Source organism: Colias croceus, chromosome W (assembly GCF_905220415.1).
Source record: "Colias croceus chromosome W, ilColCroc2.1".
Lineage (NCBI taxonomy): Eukaryota > Metazoa > Arthropoda > Insecta > Lepidoptera > Pieridae > Colias > Colias croceus.
The window spans coordinates 512,729-527,496 of NC_059567.1; the positions used below are offsets into that span (position 1 = coordinate 512,729).

At 33.1% G+C, this 14,768-nt stretch overlaps 1 protein-coding gene across 1 annotated transcript; it reads left to right on the forward strand.

The window, feature by feature from the left end:
• The first annotated feature begins 11,606 nt into the window (after positions 1 to 11,606).
• LOC123704860 lies at positions 11,607 to 12,515 on the forward strand. Its single transcript, XM_045653350.1, has one exon. It carries the CDS (start codon positions 11,607 to 11,609, stop codon positions 12,513 to 12,515), a length of 909 nt encoding a protein of 302 aa, XP_045509306.1.
• Positions 12,516 to 14,768: the final 2,253 nt, after the last annotated feature.

Genomic DNA, 14,768 nt, shown 5'->3' on the forward strand with positions numbered 1-14,768 from the left:
TTTTGGAAACTCTAATGAAGTACTGGAAGCGCGTGACACAATTTCTTGACAATGCTCATCCGAGTTCTATGCGCTTGATTGTGATATTGTGGTATATTGCTGAACAATACCTGCAAATACAATTGTTTGTTGATACTATAAAATTTCAGTAATTTCAGTTAATTCAGTTAATACAAGTCAAGTCAATTCAGTCAAAAATTTCAGTTAATACTGTAAAGTTTCTGTAAGCGTAACGTTAAATCTACCAAATCAGAAATGGATTTGAAAATTAACGACGAAGACTTACCAAGATTTTCGACTTGTAAGTAGTTTTCGCCAAGCCACATTAAATACTCGTAGACACAGTGGGCCTCTAAAATGCACTGTAAAAAGTGTGTACCTATCATTACTTTATTACTTTGTTAGTAGATATATAAACGCAATCCATACATTTTGTCAAACACCGATTCATAAATTTGTCACGTGAAAATTATTTAATAAAGCGACACAATAAATAAGTTATCGATTGATTTTTTGAGTCTTATATAGCTTGAAGAGTTATCCATAAATATTCATCAAAATATAATGTTTATTATGTTGTAGGCCAATTGTTAACCGTCGGCCGCGGTCCGAAAATTGTGAGTTTTCTTATTTTATTTTTCCGGCTTCCCATCGGTTAGACGTCGCTTTTACTTATGAAATTTTATAACATAGCAAGATGTGAAATCATTGAGAATTTTTGGTTGTTTTAATTCATAAATGTTTGTTATATTGATGAATGAATAATAATGTAGTTATGTATGCTTTTAAACAGTTTTGTTAGGAATTATTAAATTTGTATTGTATTATTATATGCACTATAATTATTAATTGTTTTTATTTATGTGTATCTTAAATAATAAAATTTAAAACTTTTTCGATCTTATATGTAAGTTTTGCTTTATTAGTTCATTTAAATATTCATTTGCAATGTATCAATTAACATAATTTAATTTAATAATTAACCAATCTCTTGAATTGTTAAAAAAGTGGGGTTGTAAAAGTCCGTGTTGTGTAGTTGTAAAAGTCCGGTATACCGGATAAAAAGGGTGATATCGTAATACAATTATTGAATGGACGAATGCAACATAGCTTAAATCAATAACAAGTAACCTAGGTAGGTCTGCGGTGACAATAAATTTTGATAAATCAGGACAAAGGAAAAGTAATTTATAAGAAGATAATTTAAGGGAAATTTCTTTAAATACCTTATGAAGGAAGAACTTCGCAATTTGTTTTTTAACTTTCTCCTCTAATAAGACAGTATAGGACATTAGGTACTTGTGATTTTTTTTTATTTTTATTTTTTTTTTTGTTTAAGGCATATCATACTCAACACAAGGAATTGTGCCATATATTTTTATAGTTAATACACAACTAAAATATTTGTAAATAAAACCCCTTTGAAATTATTTCACACAGCTTACATTTCAGTCTGCGCTATTTAGTTAATTGTAGATAAAAATTTAAAATTTTTCGTTTAATTGATTTTTTGTCAAAACTTTATAAAGCCTAGCCTAGGAGATGTCAATATATTGTGAGTCAAACGAAGAAAAATATTTGGGAGTGTAGAACGAAGAGTGAAAAGAGAGAGAAGGTGTACCGTGTATTACCCATAAAATTTACCCATTTGTAAAGGAGTTTTATTTTTACGACTTCTGTGTTCTGTGCAAAAATGAAAAACATAATTTAATGTATTTTAGCTTAGCTTAGCAATCCTTAATCTAAGTATTTTAGATTTAGCTGTAGCTTTTAGTCCTCAGGAAAGTATAAAGTATAATTTGTTTAGAGAAATAAACAAATTATACTTTATATAATCTAGAATCTATGCACGCGAGAAGTCGCAGGTACCGACAGCTTTGAAATAAGTACATATTAATATAAGTAATAAATTGTTCCACATCATTGCATCGATGAAATTTTTCGATACAAATATGCACTTAAAAATTATTTACTTAATATTTTATAACAATAACTCGTAAATCACATTGAAAATTTTCTATGTTCATAAATTTAATTATTTTTGCTATTTGTTAATTTGATTATATATTCGAACTTCATTAAATTATCTTGTGTAGGTGTTTAAAATAATTCTATTTAGGTAAATAATGAAAAAATGTTCTAAAATAAATTCATCGTGTTATATGTTTTTTTTTTGTGGAAAACGTCAAAGAGTATGTATACTTATGTAATGTATATTGCTATTACCTAGTCTTTCGTTTTACACAAGTATTATTCATTAAAAAAAAAATGCCATTTTATAATATGACCAAAACGTTCAAAATGATTTAATTTGCAAATCGCTTTTTCAGTTTAATACTCATTCTATTACATTAATATTGTTTTTTAATTTAGCGCCTAAAATATTGAGATTAACTTCATTATATGTAAGTTACATGATGTAGGCCCATTATTGCCGTCGGGAAGCTGACCGAAAAATGTAGTTATTGTAATACTTATTGTATAGTTAGAAAATACAAGACTGACCACGTGACTATGCTTGCGTGACGAAACGTAAAATGAAAATATAATATAATTAAAATAACGTTTAAAATACGTTTATAATTCCGCTTGTATATACACTTTATTTTATTGATCTGCCCTTATATGATTATAATTATATGATTATGATATTAAAAAATACACTATTTGTGCGCATTTTAAATCAAAATAAAGTTTTGTTAAAACTTCGGACTTCGTTTATAAAAACATTTTTCCCGGGAAAAGTCTGCAATATTCCGAAAGAATTTCGCCGAGACGATTCCATAAAAAACAAAACAGTTAGACACAGCATCACACGATAAAGGGCAGCGATTTCAAAGGACGGCTCATATTTCGCCAATTATGATTAATACAAAGCTCTGTGATATAGTATTATTTTTGCTGTGTGTATCTTCTACTTTAAACGAATATCTAGTGTTGAAGTTGCGATTCTATGAAACTTATAGATATCTATGTGGTTGGTAATTAGTTTGAACTTTATTTGTAGTAGGTAACTATCGGATTGTAAACAATGAAAGTTTGGATGATATTAAATGAAAATTATGTTTCGTATATTTAAAATACAAAAGAAGAGTTTAATATGGTTGTATTTGATTGAAGGGCTGTATTATTATGTAATCAATCAATCATTTAATAAAATAAATTACAAATGTCACAGATTATTTGTTGTATTAGTATTTTTCAGGTAGTTAAAAATATATAGAATAGTAATAAAGTACGTAATATAGTATCCATTACATACAGTTCGCTTTTAATAACAATAAGCCACCTTTCAAATTTATAATATTTAAAGTGAAACTTTTATTACATCGTCTCAAACTTTTTGGTCTGTGTAGCGCATGTCGCGTGACGCACGATACGTACGATAATTATCGTACAAATACGATAATTTTTAGTTAAATGTCTTTAGTGTGAAAAAAAGTTTCACTTTTACCGTGGTTTCATAAAACCACACAACATTTTTTTTAAAATTGTCGAAGTTCCCTTGCTTTTTTAAGAATTTTATTTAGGAAGGTACGTACAAAGCATAATATTTTTAAAGCCGCAAATCACGTCCCCACGTGCGTCGTTGGAAACTTTTAGTAAGATGAAATTTTTCTATCAAATCTGAATACTTGCAGACATAATAACCATAGGTAAGTATTTATTAAGATTTTATTTAGTTTCAAAAAAATATTTATTACTAAAATATTTATTACTACACGTCATTAATTTACACATTACAGTTTCGTTAAAATACAACAAAAAGCAATCATTAACGCTAAAGCAATGTCAAATAATATTTTTTTGCTTCAATAAGCTTTGATCGTTTACTTTAGACGTGTGTGTAGGACGTATAATATAATTGTATATTATATTGCTTGTTAGTTTCCATTCGCTAGATGCACCTCTTATTAGCTTCATTAGCGATGTAATCCGTAGAAATGATACTGTATACAGATAATTAATATATTATTATGTAGAACGTGTAGTGTCTCGGTATTTAGTACCGCGATTGAAATGCTAAGATTTATAATGTAAATATGTGAGAATATACGCTGTTATTCTTGTAAGTCTTTTAAATTATCACCTGGAAAGATAGGCTTCGTCCTCGTTGTCAAAGAAAAACCCGCATAGTACCCGTGGGATTTCCGGGATTAAACCTATCCTATGTGTTAATCCAAGTTACCCTCTGTATGTGTGCTAAATTTCATTGAAATCGGTTCAGTAGTATTTGCGTAAAAGAGTAACAAACACATACACATCCTCACAAACTTTCGCATTTATAATATTTTATAGAAGTGTACATATGTGGCACATAGAAGTGTACATAGTGTACATAAGTGGTACATATTTACGTTTTCTCTACATAAGAACCATCCTCGTACTTCAAAGAATATCCGCGTTAAAATGTAAAAGCCCTTCTGGCTAACATTGAGAAACACCTTACAAAAAAAAAAAATTCAAAGAATATAATTAAAAAAGAATTATCGAAATCGGTTCAGCTGATCACACGTGATGCCGTGACAACGCGAAACGGGTTTCATTTTTATATAATATATATGACGGAAAAAGAGGCCCAAGGCCATTTTTAAAAAGAGTGACGTCAGCAATTCTGACGTCACCATCATCAGGGCAGGCGCTCATACTCGAAGTAGAACACCTGTAGGTATTTTTACTGCCCTTTTATTCCACGTCGTAATTACAGAGAGAGCTCCGAACGCTCCAACGGCCGGCGCGTGAATGTGCTCTGTACCGTCGGACGCTCGTATTTAAATTAAACCATGACTCACAAGAATTAGTTTGAGAGTGTTGCCACTCTAATTTTTGCAATGAATTTTTATCATTTTTAACAAACATTAATTATTTCGTTAATTTAACCACTTATTTAAAAAGATTTAAGTAAACTTTAGCTAGTTATAATTATTTAGTAGTTTGACGATAGTCGTTTATTGTCGTTGCGCCGACATATATATAGAGAGATAAATGGTTCCTACATTAACAGCAAGTACTTAGTCAGGAGGTGCGTATTCACTAACATACTAACGGGATGGCTTAATGCTTTGTCTTTGAGGATTTGATCAGATTAATATCAGCTGATGACACTGCTATATGCGATCAGCGATGTACTGAACATATTGCGTTCAATACGTTTATCTATACTAATATTATAAAGCTGAAGAGTTTGTTTGTTTGTTTGTTTGTTTGTTTGTTTGTTTGTTTGAACGCACTAGTCTCGGGAACTACTGGTCCGATTTGAAAAATTCTTTCGGTGTTAGATAGCCCATTTATCGAGGAAGGTTATAGGCTATATTTCATGACGCTATGGGTAACAGGAGGGGAGCCACGGGGGTGAAACCGCGCGGAGCAGCTAGTCATTAATATGTATAATATGTATTGAGACTAATTTGTTAGGAATTAGTATTCAGGCGCGTTAGACGCTGAATTTAAGTATTTTATATGATTGTTGCTTTGAAAGTTTTTAAACGATATTAACATTATTAGATATAAGCAGTTAAAAGGACCAAAGTCAATGATTTATTATGTTCTTTTTTAAGAATTCGAATAATTTAATACATTAACTATTATGAAATTATTGTATACTCGGTTTATCAGTAGATATTAAGTGCATTTTATTTGAAACGTCGTAAGGCTATTATTTAATAATTTAGACATGTGAAACGTGACATGTCTACGTTCAAGATCAACCCCCCAGACTGGGAAAAGCTCGCCCAAAACCGAACATCTTGGCGTAGTCTTGTTCGTGAGGGTTGTAAAGCACACGATCGCAGTTGGTTCGATTCTCTGCGTGATCGTCGGACTAGATTAAATAATTTATCACCAGACACAACATCAACATATAAGTGCAGGAGTTGTGGGCGCTCTTGTCGCTCCAGAATCGGGCTCTTCAGCCATGAACGACGCTGCCCTAAATTATAACAATAATAATAAAATAACTCATATTACAATTAATTAAAATTACTAAATTGCTGCATTAATAGAATTTTAACTTCGTAATTAGTTTAAAATAATGTAACTGCATATATAATCTACCATAGATTAAATAGGCCAACGAGTTCAGTAAAATTTTGCAATATAGGTAATTCCTTGATTTATCTACAATGAAAAGTATATATTAATGTTCCGTACATAATGCCCAAACATACATAAGAATTTTAAGTTCGAAATTATGATAAGTTACAAATAAAAATAAATAAAATAGTTAAAATAATTCGAAAGAATAAATTCAACATCAATTTCCATAAGATACTTATTTGTATCATTAAATGCGCCAAACAAACAATTATGCTTTACTAGAAGCGTATTTTCCAATATAATCTTCTCCTAATTGGCGTGCTGTGGGCGGGAATCGATACACGTGTCTGCCAAAGTACACTTAATAGTCCTTGAATAAGCAAAAACTGATAAATAACTCCCTAGATACTGTATAATTGATGTCTTTGGTCATATTTGTACGTGGATAGGGTTGAAATTGCATTGGCAAAGGACCGACGGCAGGTGAAAATGTCGTGGAATGAAATTCTTAGATGTTCTCTAGGATTATAGATCCTTATCACTACAAGGCGTTCTTTCATGTCTCTGTGTGCTGAATCTTTGAAAGCTTTATAAGGCTAATTAAGTTTTTTAATTAAACTTTAAATATTTTCAGTAAATTACACCTACGTTATACTTGTATACGTAGTGTATTATTATTAGTCTGTGGTTATACGTATCATCGTTGTATTTTTTTTTAAATTGACTCTAGATTATAAGAAAAAGTGTAACGTGATGTTAAACAAGTTAGGTCTATTTTGACGCCTTGCGGTCTGTCGATGCCTCTTCCACAGATACTTGTAACATTTCGAGAACTTTTTAATTTAATTTTTACTTTGCATTGTTTATTTAATAATATATTACAAAAAGAAACTATAATAAATAAGGATTGTTTTTAATACAAATATCGCTACTAGTACTAATAACTTACTTATGATGTCTGTGTATGGGTTGTACTTGATTAAACCCTAAAGCAAATAAGGGTCAAGTAGTAATTTTACTAGTTATTAAAATAGGGATAGTTCGAACAGCTCTTTACGTAATTAGCCTCATAAGAGTAATTAAAGAAAAATTCATTTGGAATTGCATAGGTATTATTATAGTACAATAATTAAAATGAGCGATGAGCTCAAAGCCCGACCACCTGTGGCAATTTATTATAATTATCAAGGAGGTGTTTTGACCTGCCCTAAATGTGACCGCACATTCCTCGCTAAAATTGGCTACATTAGCCATCTCCGAGCGCACGACAGGGCATTGTTGACCCACCATAACGACGACACATAGCAGTCGCTGTAGCCGAAATCGGCAAGGAGCGATTACTATTATTATTATTAATTAAAATAGTAAAAAATAAATAAAAAAATACCCATAACATTACTGTATTGTCACCGATTCTTCATAAGTGCACAAAGTTTGAATTAAATCTTTCCGTTTAAAGCGGGTTTAAATCTAGTCAAACCAAGTCGGTTTCTTTCAACCATGTCGTTTACAAACAAACATACAGGTAAAGCTAATACTTAGCGTGTTAAAAATGCATTCTCGACTTTACGGACACTCCACACAGGTAAACTTTGCCGCCGACGCGACGCGACGGCTTACTTAGGCCGATTCAACAGCAGCTTATTTTTATTTAGACTGCAAATACACAATCCCCTTATGTATTTATGTATCTAATAGTAATTGTTCTTCTGTTCGGTCCATTGCAAGGAGATGTCACATGCGGACTTTTTTAAATAGAGCAACGGTTTTAAATTAAAAACTACGAGTTTTAGTAATACACAAAAAATAATATAAAAATGAAACCCGTTTCGCGTTGCCACGGCATCACGTGTGAACGGCTGAACCGATTTCGATAATTCTTTTTTTACTATATTTATTCTTGAAGTACGAGGATGGTACCACTAACGAAGCCACGGCGGACCGCTAGCTAGAAATAAAAAGAAACTATACCATTAACAAGCTCTAGAAAAATTAAATAAAAGTCCAATGACCTTTTACAATCCTGGTATAAAAGTAAAATAAATAAATCTTAATACCAACAAACAATATCACGATTTATCAAAATATTTACACAGCCTTATACTTATTTTAGCCTTCAGGACGTAGGGCTGGCTGGAGTAATTAGCGACCAATCCAATTATTATCGGAGCAGGAAAGTAGATTAGAAAAACATTTTATATAAAAACATTTCCAAGAGTTTGTACAATTTACCTCGCGTAGGAATCTGTGTAAACAAGCTATTATCAATTTACTGAGAAATAAAGAGATTTAAGCCTTGCGAGAGTGCAGCGTAACAATAACAAACTTCGCTCGCATATTTTAAAAGCTTTTAAAAGCTATTAGTTTATAAATTAATTGGTTTGTTCTCTATCGTCTTTTATTTTGTACAAGGCCACAGAGCGGGACGGGCTTATGGGTGCAGCCGTGTGCTAGAGCGAGAGGGCCAGGGGTCATAGGTACACTGTCCTGACCCAGTTATACACATATTGATTTGTTGACCTCCTTCTACCTGTTGATGCCTTGCAGCCTAACTCAAGGTTGTTTGCAGGATTTCATTTGAACCTTTCATAATTTAGAGGGTACTTGGAAATTTCGGGATGCTCAGAAATGGTTGGCGGGTCGGTCTGTTTACTTGAATATTACCTCTAAGGGTTGAGTTTAAAGCTTGTTTAAAGTGTTACACAAAATTAATTATTATCCCTTAACATCACTCGCGGGGGAGCAGGGTCCCCCACCGCTCAAATTTTTACGAATATTTTAAGTATTAGAAACGTTACGAGGTGTAGCGTCCGTGTATTCCCCGTGCCACCCGAGGTCTCGCCGGGAGTAGATGTGTGCCGGGCTACTGTGCTTAGTTCCAGAGGTACGTGTCGATGGGGGAGCGTAGTCCCCCGCGAGTGTAATTAATTACTTAAGTATATTTTAATTATTTTTCTATGTATATTTTTGTGTTTTTATAGGTTTATCACGCACAATCGATAAAAATTTGAATCCCCAGCAGATAGAACATTTGTTCAATGACTTAGAGTGTGGGGAAACCGAGGCAGAGGTTATTTATCCTGAATTATCATCAGATTTGAGTGATGCGGAGTCTGAGGTTGGTGATCACGATGCTGAAAGTGAAGAAGAAGTAGACAGTAACTCTGAAAATGAAGATACAAGTACCAATGACCAACAAGACTGAAACAGCAATGCATTGCTGCAGACTGAAATAAGATTCCTACATTTGACTGATATTTCGGTAGTTTCTAAGTATTATGTGCGTTGCCCTTGTGATTTTAGACGTTATAGATATTTCATGGATTTTTATGCTTGTTTTGTAATTTATATGATACAAATAAGTAGAAAAAAACATTTTATTTTGTATTTTTTTTTTATTTTTATACATAACAGTAACCTAGAGTTATATCTTAAAATTTAACGTGTTTTTTGTAACTTGTTTTGTTTGACATTAGAAATGCCCATTTTTTAGTTTAAAATTTAAATAAATACTCTTATAGCATTCCAAAAATGTGTTTTGTTTCATTTATTGAAAAAAAAACAGAGTTATCGTAAAAATATTATAGATATATGGTTCAACAATTTGGTGGACCTTGCTCCCCCACGTGTGTAGATGTGTGGCGAGAAATAGCGTGTGTTGCTAAGGGTTATCATAAACTCTTTGAATTAATCTATCTATATTACCTTTTAGTCATTTAGAAAATAGTTGATACAACGGTTTCAAACGACTATTCCTGCTATGTTTGCTACTTCTGACTATAGTCAGTAGTCACTATAGTGACTCTAACATACTTTAGTGTTAGAGGGCGATGTTATTGAATTAAAGCTTTTTAAATGTACATATATCATATAATTAACCATTTTCTTTTATCAACAGCGTGGGTGCTCGGCTGGCTGATGTGCAAGACAGTGCCCTACGTCCAGGGTCTGTCCGTGGCGGCTTCGGTATACAGTCTTGTTGCAGTATCACTTGACAGGTAAGATTATTGATATTAAACTTAATATAAGGATATAGATAATCTTTATTCACCTTTTTTAAATCCATAAAAAGTATTGATACGTAAACATATTTTGATTTTAAATGAATTTTAATAGATGCTGTGTTCGCCTTATAAATCTCCCGGTTATCTTGGATCAAATTCTGCAATCATGAGGCTATATTGTTTGTTAATGATATTTTGATTAATTGTATAACTACGTTTTACCTTGCAGATTCAAATATGAGTCGAGAAAATAACTAGAAGTTCATCAAACTTCTTTCATAAAGAAGGAAACATATATCGTAAATGTAATAGTTACACAGCTAACGTAGGAGCTTTTTTCTTTTTTTACGTCCAAAATTATTTTTCTATTTATCATTTTTTTTATCAGTAAAATTCAATTCCGTAAGCGACCACATAACCTTTCACACGTTTTGCCAAAGAGGACAGTAACTCAGCAAATAATAGACGCCATACATTCGTTTTAATTTCAGCACAATGGTCCATACAGGGCAATAAATACCAGAGGCAATTGCACGGAAAGCGTAGCGACCCTTTCAGACAACAAACATGACCCAAATACTTGTGTGTCCCGCGACTGTTCCCATGAACTTAACACTTTAATGGGGATGTTCTGGCAGCGCCCTCTGGCGCGACAAGTTAGCAGAAACCATGGTACATTATTAGCATTTTTTGTAACACTTTTGCAACATCGTTACAGAATTTTATACAATACTAGCTTCCGCCCGCGACTCCGTCCGCGCGGATGTCGGTCTTTGCGTGGATGGGTTATTTCTCCATTTTGAGTAACTCGGACAATGACATCTTATAAATATCTATTGGACCCAAATACGGCTAGGTCTATTATAATACGCAACGTGTGTTCGCGGTACCTACTACAGAACAACGTCTATGGATAACTGAAAAATTGAGATTAATTTTTTTTCTACGTATTTTTCCAGGATAAAAAGTATCCTATTTTACGCCCAGGATAATAAGGTATAATTATACCAAGTTTCATCGAAATCATTGGACAGTTTCGCGCTGAGCGGCTACTGCTCAATACGTGCCTAGTGTCCGTGCGTAGTTTAAAATTCAATATAAACAATTAGCAGTGATTAACTTACTTTAATGTTACGTTTCTTAATAAGTCAGTGAAAATTCTTATCGTGTGGTGTTATTAAACCGCGTATATCTGAAATAATCGAACAGATACAAGCGTACAAAGAAAAAACGGTTATTACAAATTCATAAGCCGACCGTATTCTGCACAAAGAAGTGGCGATCTATGACTCACCGTTCGCCGGCCGCTCCAAGCATTAAAACTGGTTCTGCGTTTACACACTACGCAGCTTACCGCCTGTGCTAATAGAATATCAAATATATAAATAAATAAAATTATCCACACAAAATGTCACCAAATCCTACCTGTGCTGCTTGCATGACTCCAGTCACCGATGATGATCGCGTAACATGTTCCAACAAAAATTGTAAAAAAATATTCCACATCCTTTGCATTGGAAATTGTACTGTCGGTGATGAAAGTGATACTCAGTGGATTTGTCCAGAATGCACCTGGCATTCTGGACAAATCCACTGGGTAAGAAAGGTGGAGACAATTCAACTACTCCGGCGCGCTCTAACGCAGTTATAGAAAATAGTCGTAAACGAAAGAAAGTGGAACATCTCAACAGCCCCCTAACCCAGGCATCTATTGAAACTTCCAATTACTCTTCTGATGTGCAGGTCCTTACAGAAGAAATTCGTCTTCTTCGTGAGACTGTGTTGACTTTTAAGAACGACATGGCAAGTTTTGTGTCGTCACTTGCTCTCTGCGAAAAGAATCTAGAAGATATTAAAGCTGTTCATTCCTCAAAAATACAAGAGCTTGAAGCTAAACAACGTGAAAATGTTGAACTTAAATCTACAATTAATTATTTGCGCCAAGAGCTAGATTTTCGTTCGCAGGCTTTCCTAATAAATGAACTGGAAGTAATAGGAATCGAGGAGGAATCTTCGGAAAACCCCATTCATTTAGCTATGACTACAGCCAACAAAATAGGAGTGAATATAACGGAAAACGATCTTGATAGTGTCACAAGAGCGGGTCCACGACACCACAGTAAAGACTCAAATTCTGATTCCAATTACCCAGCTCAACCTCGACCACTTATAATCCGCTTCACTCGCAAAATCGTTCGTGACTTGTTCCTAAAAGCTGGAAGATCTCGTAGAACATTGCATAGTAAGGACATTGTTGGACATGGGCCGGAGCGAAAGGTCTACGTAAACGAACGTCTAACACGCGAAAAAAGGCAGTTATTTCGAGACACTAGAAGAGCAGCCTCCGATGCTAACTTTAAATACTGCTGGATTAAAAATGGTTCCATCTATATTCGTAAACGCACTGGGAGTCCAGCAATTAAAATCCAATCGAGCGACGATTTGCTTCGTATGCCTTTTCATTCTGCTAACTAGTACTGCTCTATTCAACCACCAGAAAGCTATTTTTTGTATAAATTTGCGCACTTTATTACTTATCTATTTTATGGCCTTTTGTTTGTCTAATATTATTGTATATTCTATTAATATTAAATCGCTCATTACAATTTATAATTCATTTGCCTGTTATTATGAACAAATTTTATTGTTGCTTAAATTAGTTACAATCGCACTGCTTTGCAAGGACTTTAGAACCTCACAAAATATAAACAGTATGTAAAACTAGCCTCATCATAATATTATGGGGTTCAATAGGTCATAAGTTGTTTGCTTTGTGAAAATAATTATATTATTCAAATTAAAAAAGTTATATTTTGGAATAAACATTGTTCTCTAAGGGAAAATAAAACAATTGAGTTTTCAGTCAACCTAAGAACTTAATACATCCTTGTAAATAAATTTCTGGGCAGTCTGCAGAACTTGGCACACATTTAGATCTCATTTCTTTTTTTGGCAAATTAAGTCAACGATTGAACTCGGCTCCAGTTTTTACATTTATGTTTTTGGTGGGATATCATTACTTTTTGTACAGAAAATTACTCTGCAAATTTGATTTACTTTATGAATATAATACTTTTTTTATACGATTTTTATTATTTTTTCTTGCGGTTTCTCTGTATGGTTTGTTTAGTATTATTTTCTATATTTTCTTGTATATTATGAATGTCAGCGCACATTGCCCCGTCATTATCCGCATTTTTTTAAACCCATTGAGCCCCGAGCGGCCCGATCGGGCCACGACACAATAGATTTTCTATTGTGTCTGTGATTCCGGGGGCTGAGTTAGACTCGTTTTCTGTTTAAAAGATTACATGATTTTCTAAACATCCAGCGTGAATTTGTACACAAACTATTACCAAGATGCAAAGATCGTTGTAGAAGAATCGTCGCCTTACTCCATGACGTTACGGTATTGCTATGACGCGATCTTGAAATTTTACTCTAAACGCACCTAAAGATGTTTCACTCATATTAATATTACGCAAATTAAATCATTTCGACCTTCGACGAAGCCTTCTTCCATTACACTGAAATTAAAACTAAACTAAACTCTCATAAATAAAGAATAAATAAATGTGAATATGTAAAATTATATATTATTTTTAACTGTATGAGCAATATTTTTATTACAATTTTATTTTATTTTACGTTTAATAACAGTTTTGAATAAAGAAATCATGCAATCGAAGTAATCCGCCCTAGCGATACTAGCGCGAGTGAGTGTGATGTCAGAGGCGCATCGAATCTACAGATGTTTCGCGCTAAAATATGTAAACTTCAATAATCTATATCTCAGTCATTTATTGATGGATTTCAAAATTTTTTTCGGCCACTGACTAGTTTTGATCTATTTTTTAAGACTAGTAAGGTGAATATAATATTTTCTATTTTTTTAAACTTTTCCATTTTTCCATACAAACAAAATTTATGTCATTGAAAAAAAAATTAAATACAGATAAATTCAGTATTTTCTGATTTTTTCCTTTGTACACTCACTATTACCTAGTTGATTACAAAATTTGAACTTTCTAAGTCATCTGGAAGTGGGTTAGGTTTTGTATATGTCTATAAGTCAGTCAGTCTTAAAAATTGCGATTTTTGGATATTAATATCTACGCAACTGTTTAATCTGTATTTATGAAATTTAAGTTTATTGTTTATCTTGAGGTCCTCTTGATATGTACCAAATTTGGTTTATTTAACTTAAATAGTTTTCGAGTTATAAGGGGGTGAAAAGTGGCTCGAAATGGTTCGTGTAAATATACACACGGCTGCTGCTCGCCAGTTCTCTTCGCTTGAACTCGGCTTGACACGCTGCCGCGTGTCTAGATGTAATTGTTTTCACTGAATGTTGGCTTCCACTTGCGACTGTAATCCCCCAAATGGATGGCTACACCTCGTACTGCACAACAAAGCATAAAACTAAGGCTGGCGGTGTTGTGGTGTATATTAGAGATACTTGGATGGCAACAGTTACTGAACTATCTATCGAGGAATCTGAATGTTTATCTGTAGTAATACCAGACTGGAATACTCATCTTATTGCTATATATCGTTCTCCCTCTCTCAACACTAAAACTTTTCTCGAGTCTATCTCTGGCGTTTTAAAAGACATAAAGGGTTTTACTTGTAAAATCATAACAGGGGATATAAATATTGATATACTAGATTCCTCCAGAACCTACGATTTGTCATCTGAATATCTCTCTCGTATGGCTGAGCTTGGTT

Bases quoted from the DNA above. Each gene is read 5' to 3' on its own strand.
- LOC123704860 (XM_045653350.1), top strand. From the start codon at position 11,607: ATGCACCTGGCATTCTGGACAAATCCACTGGGTAAGAAAGGTGGAGAC.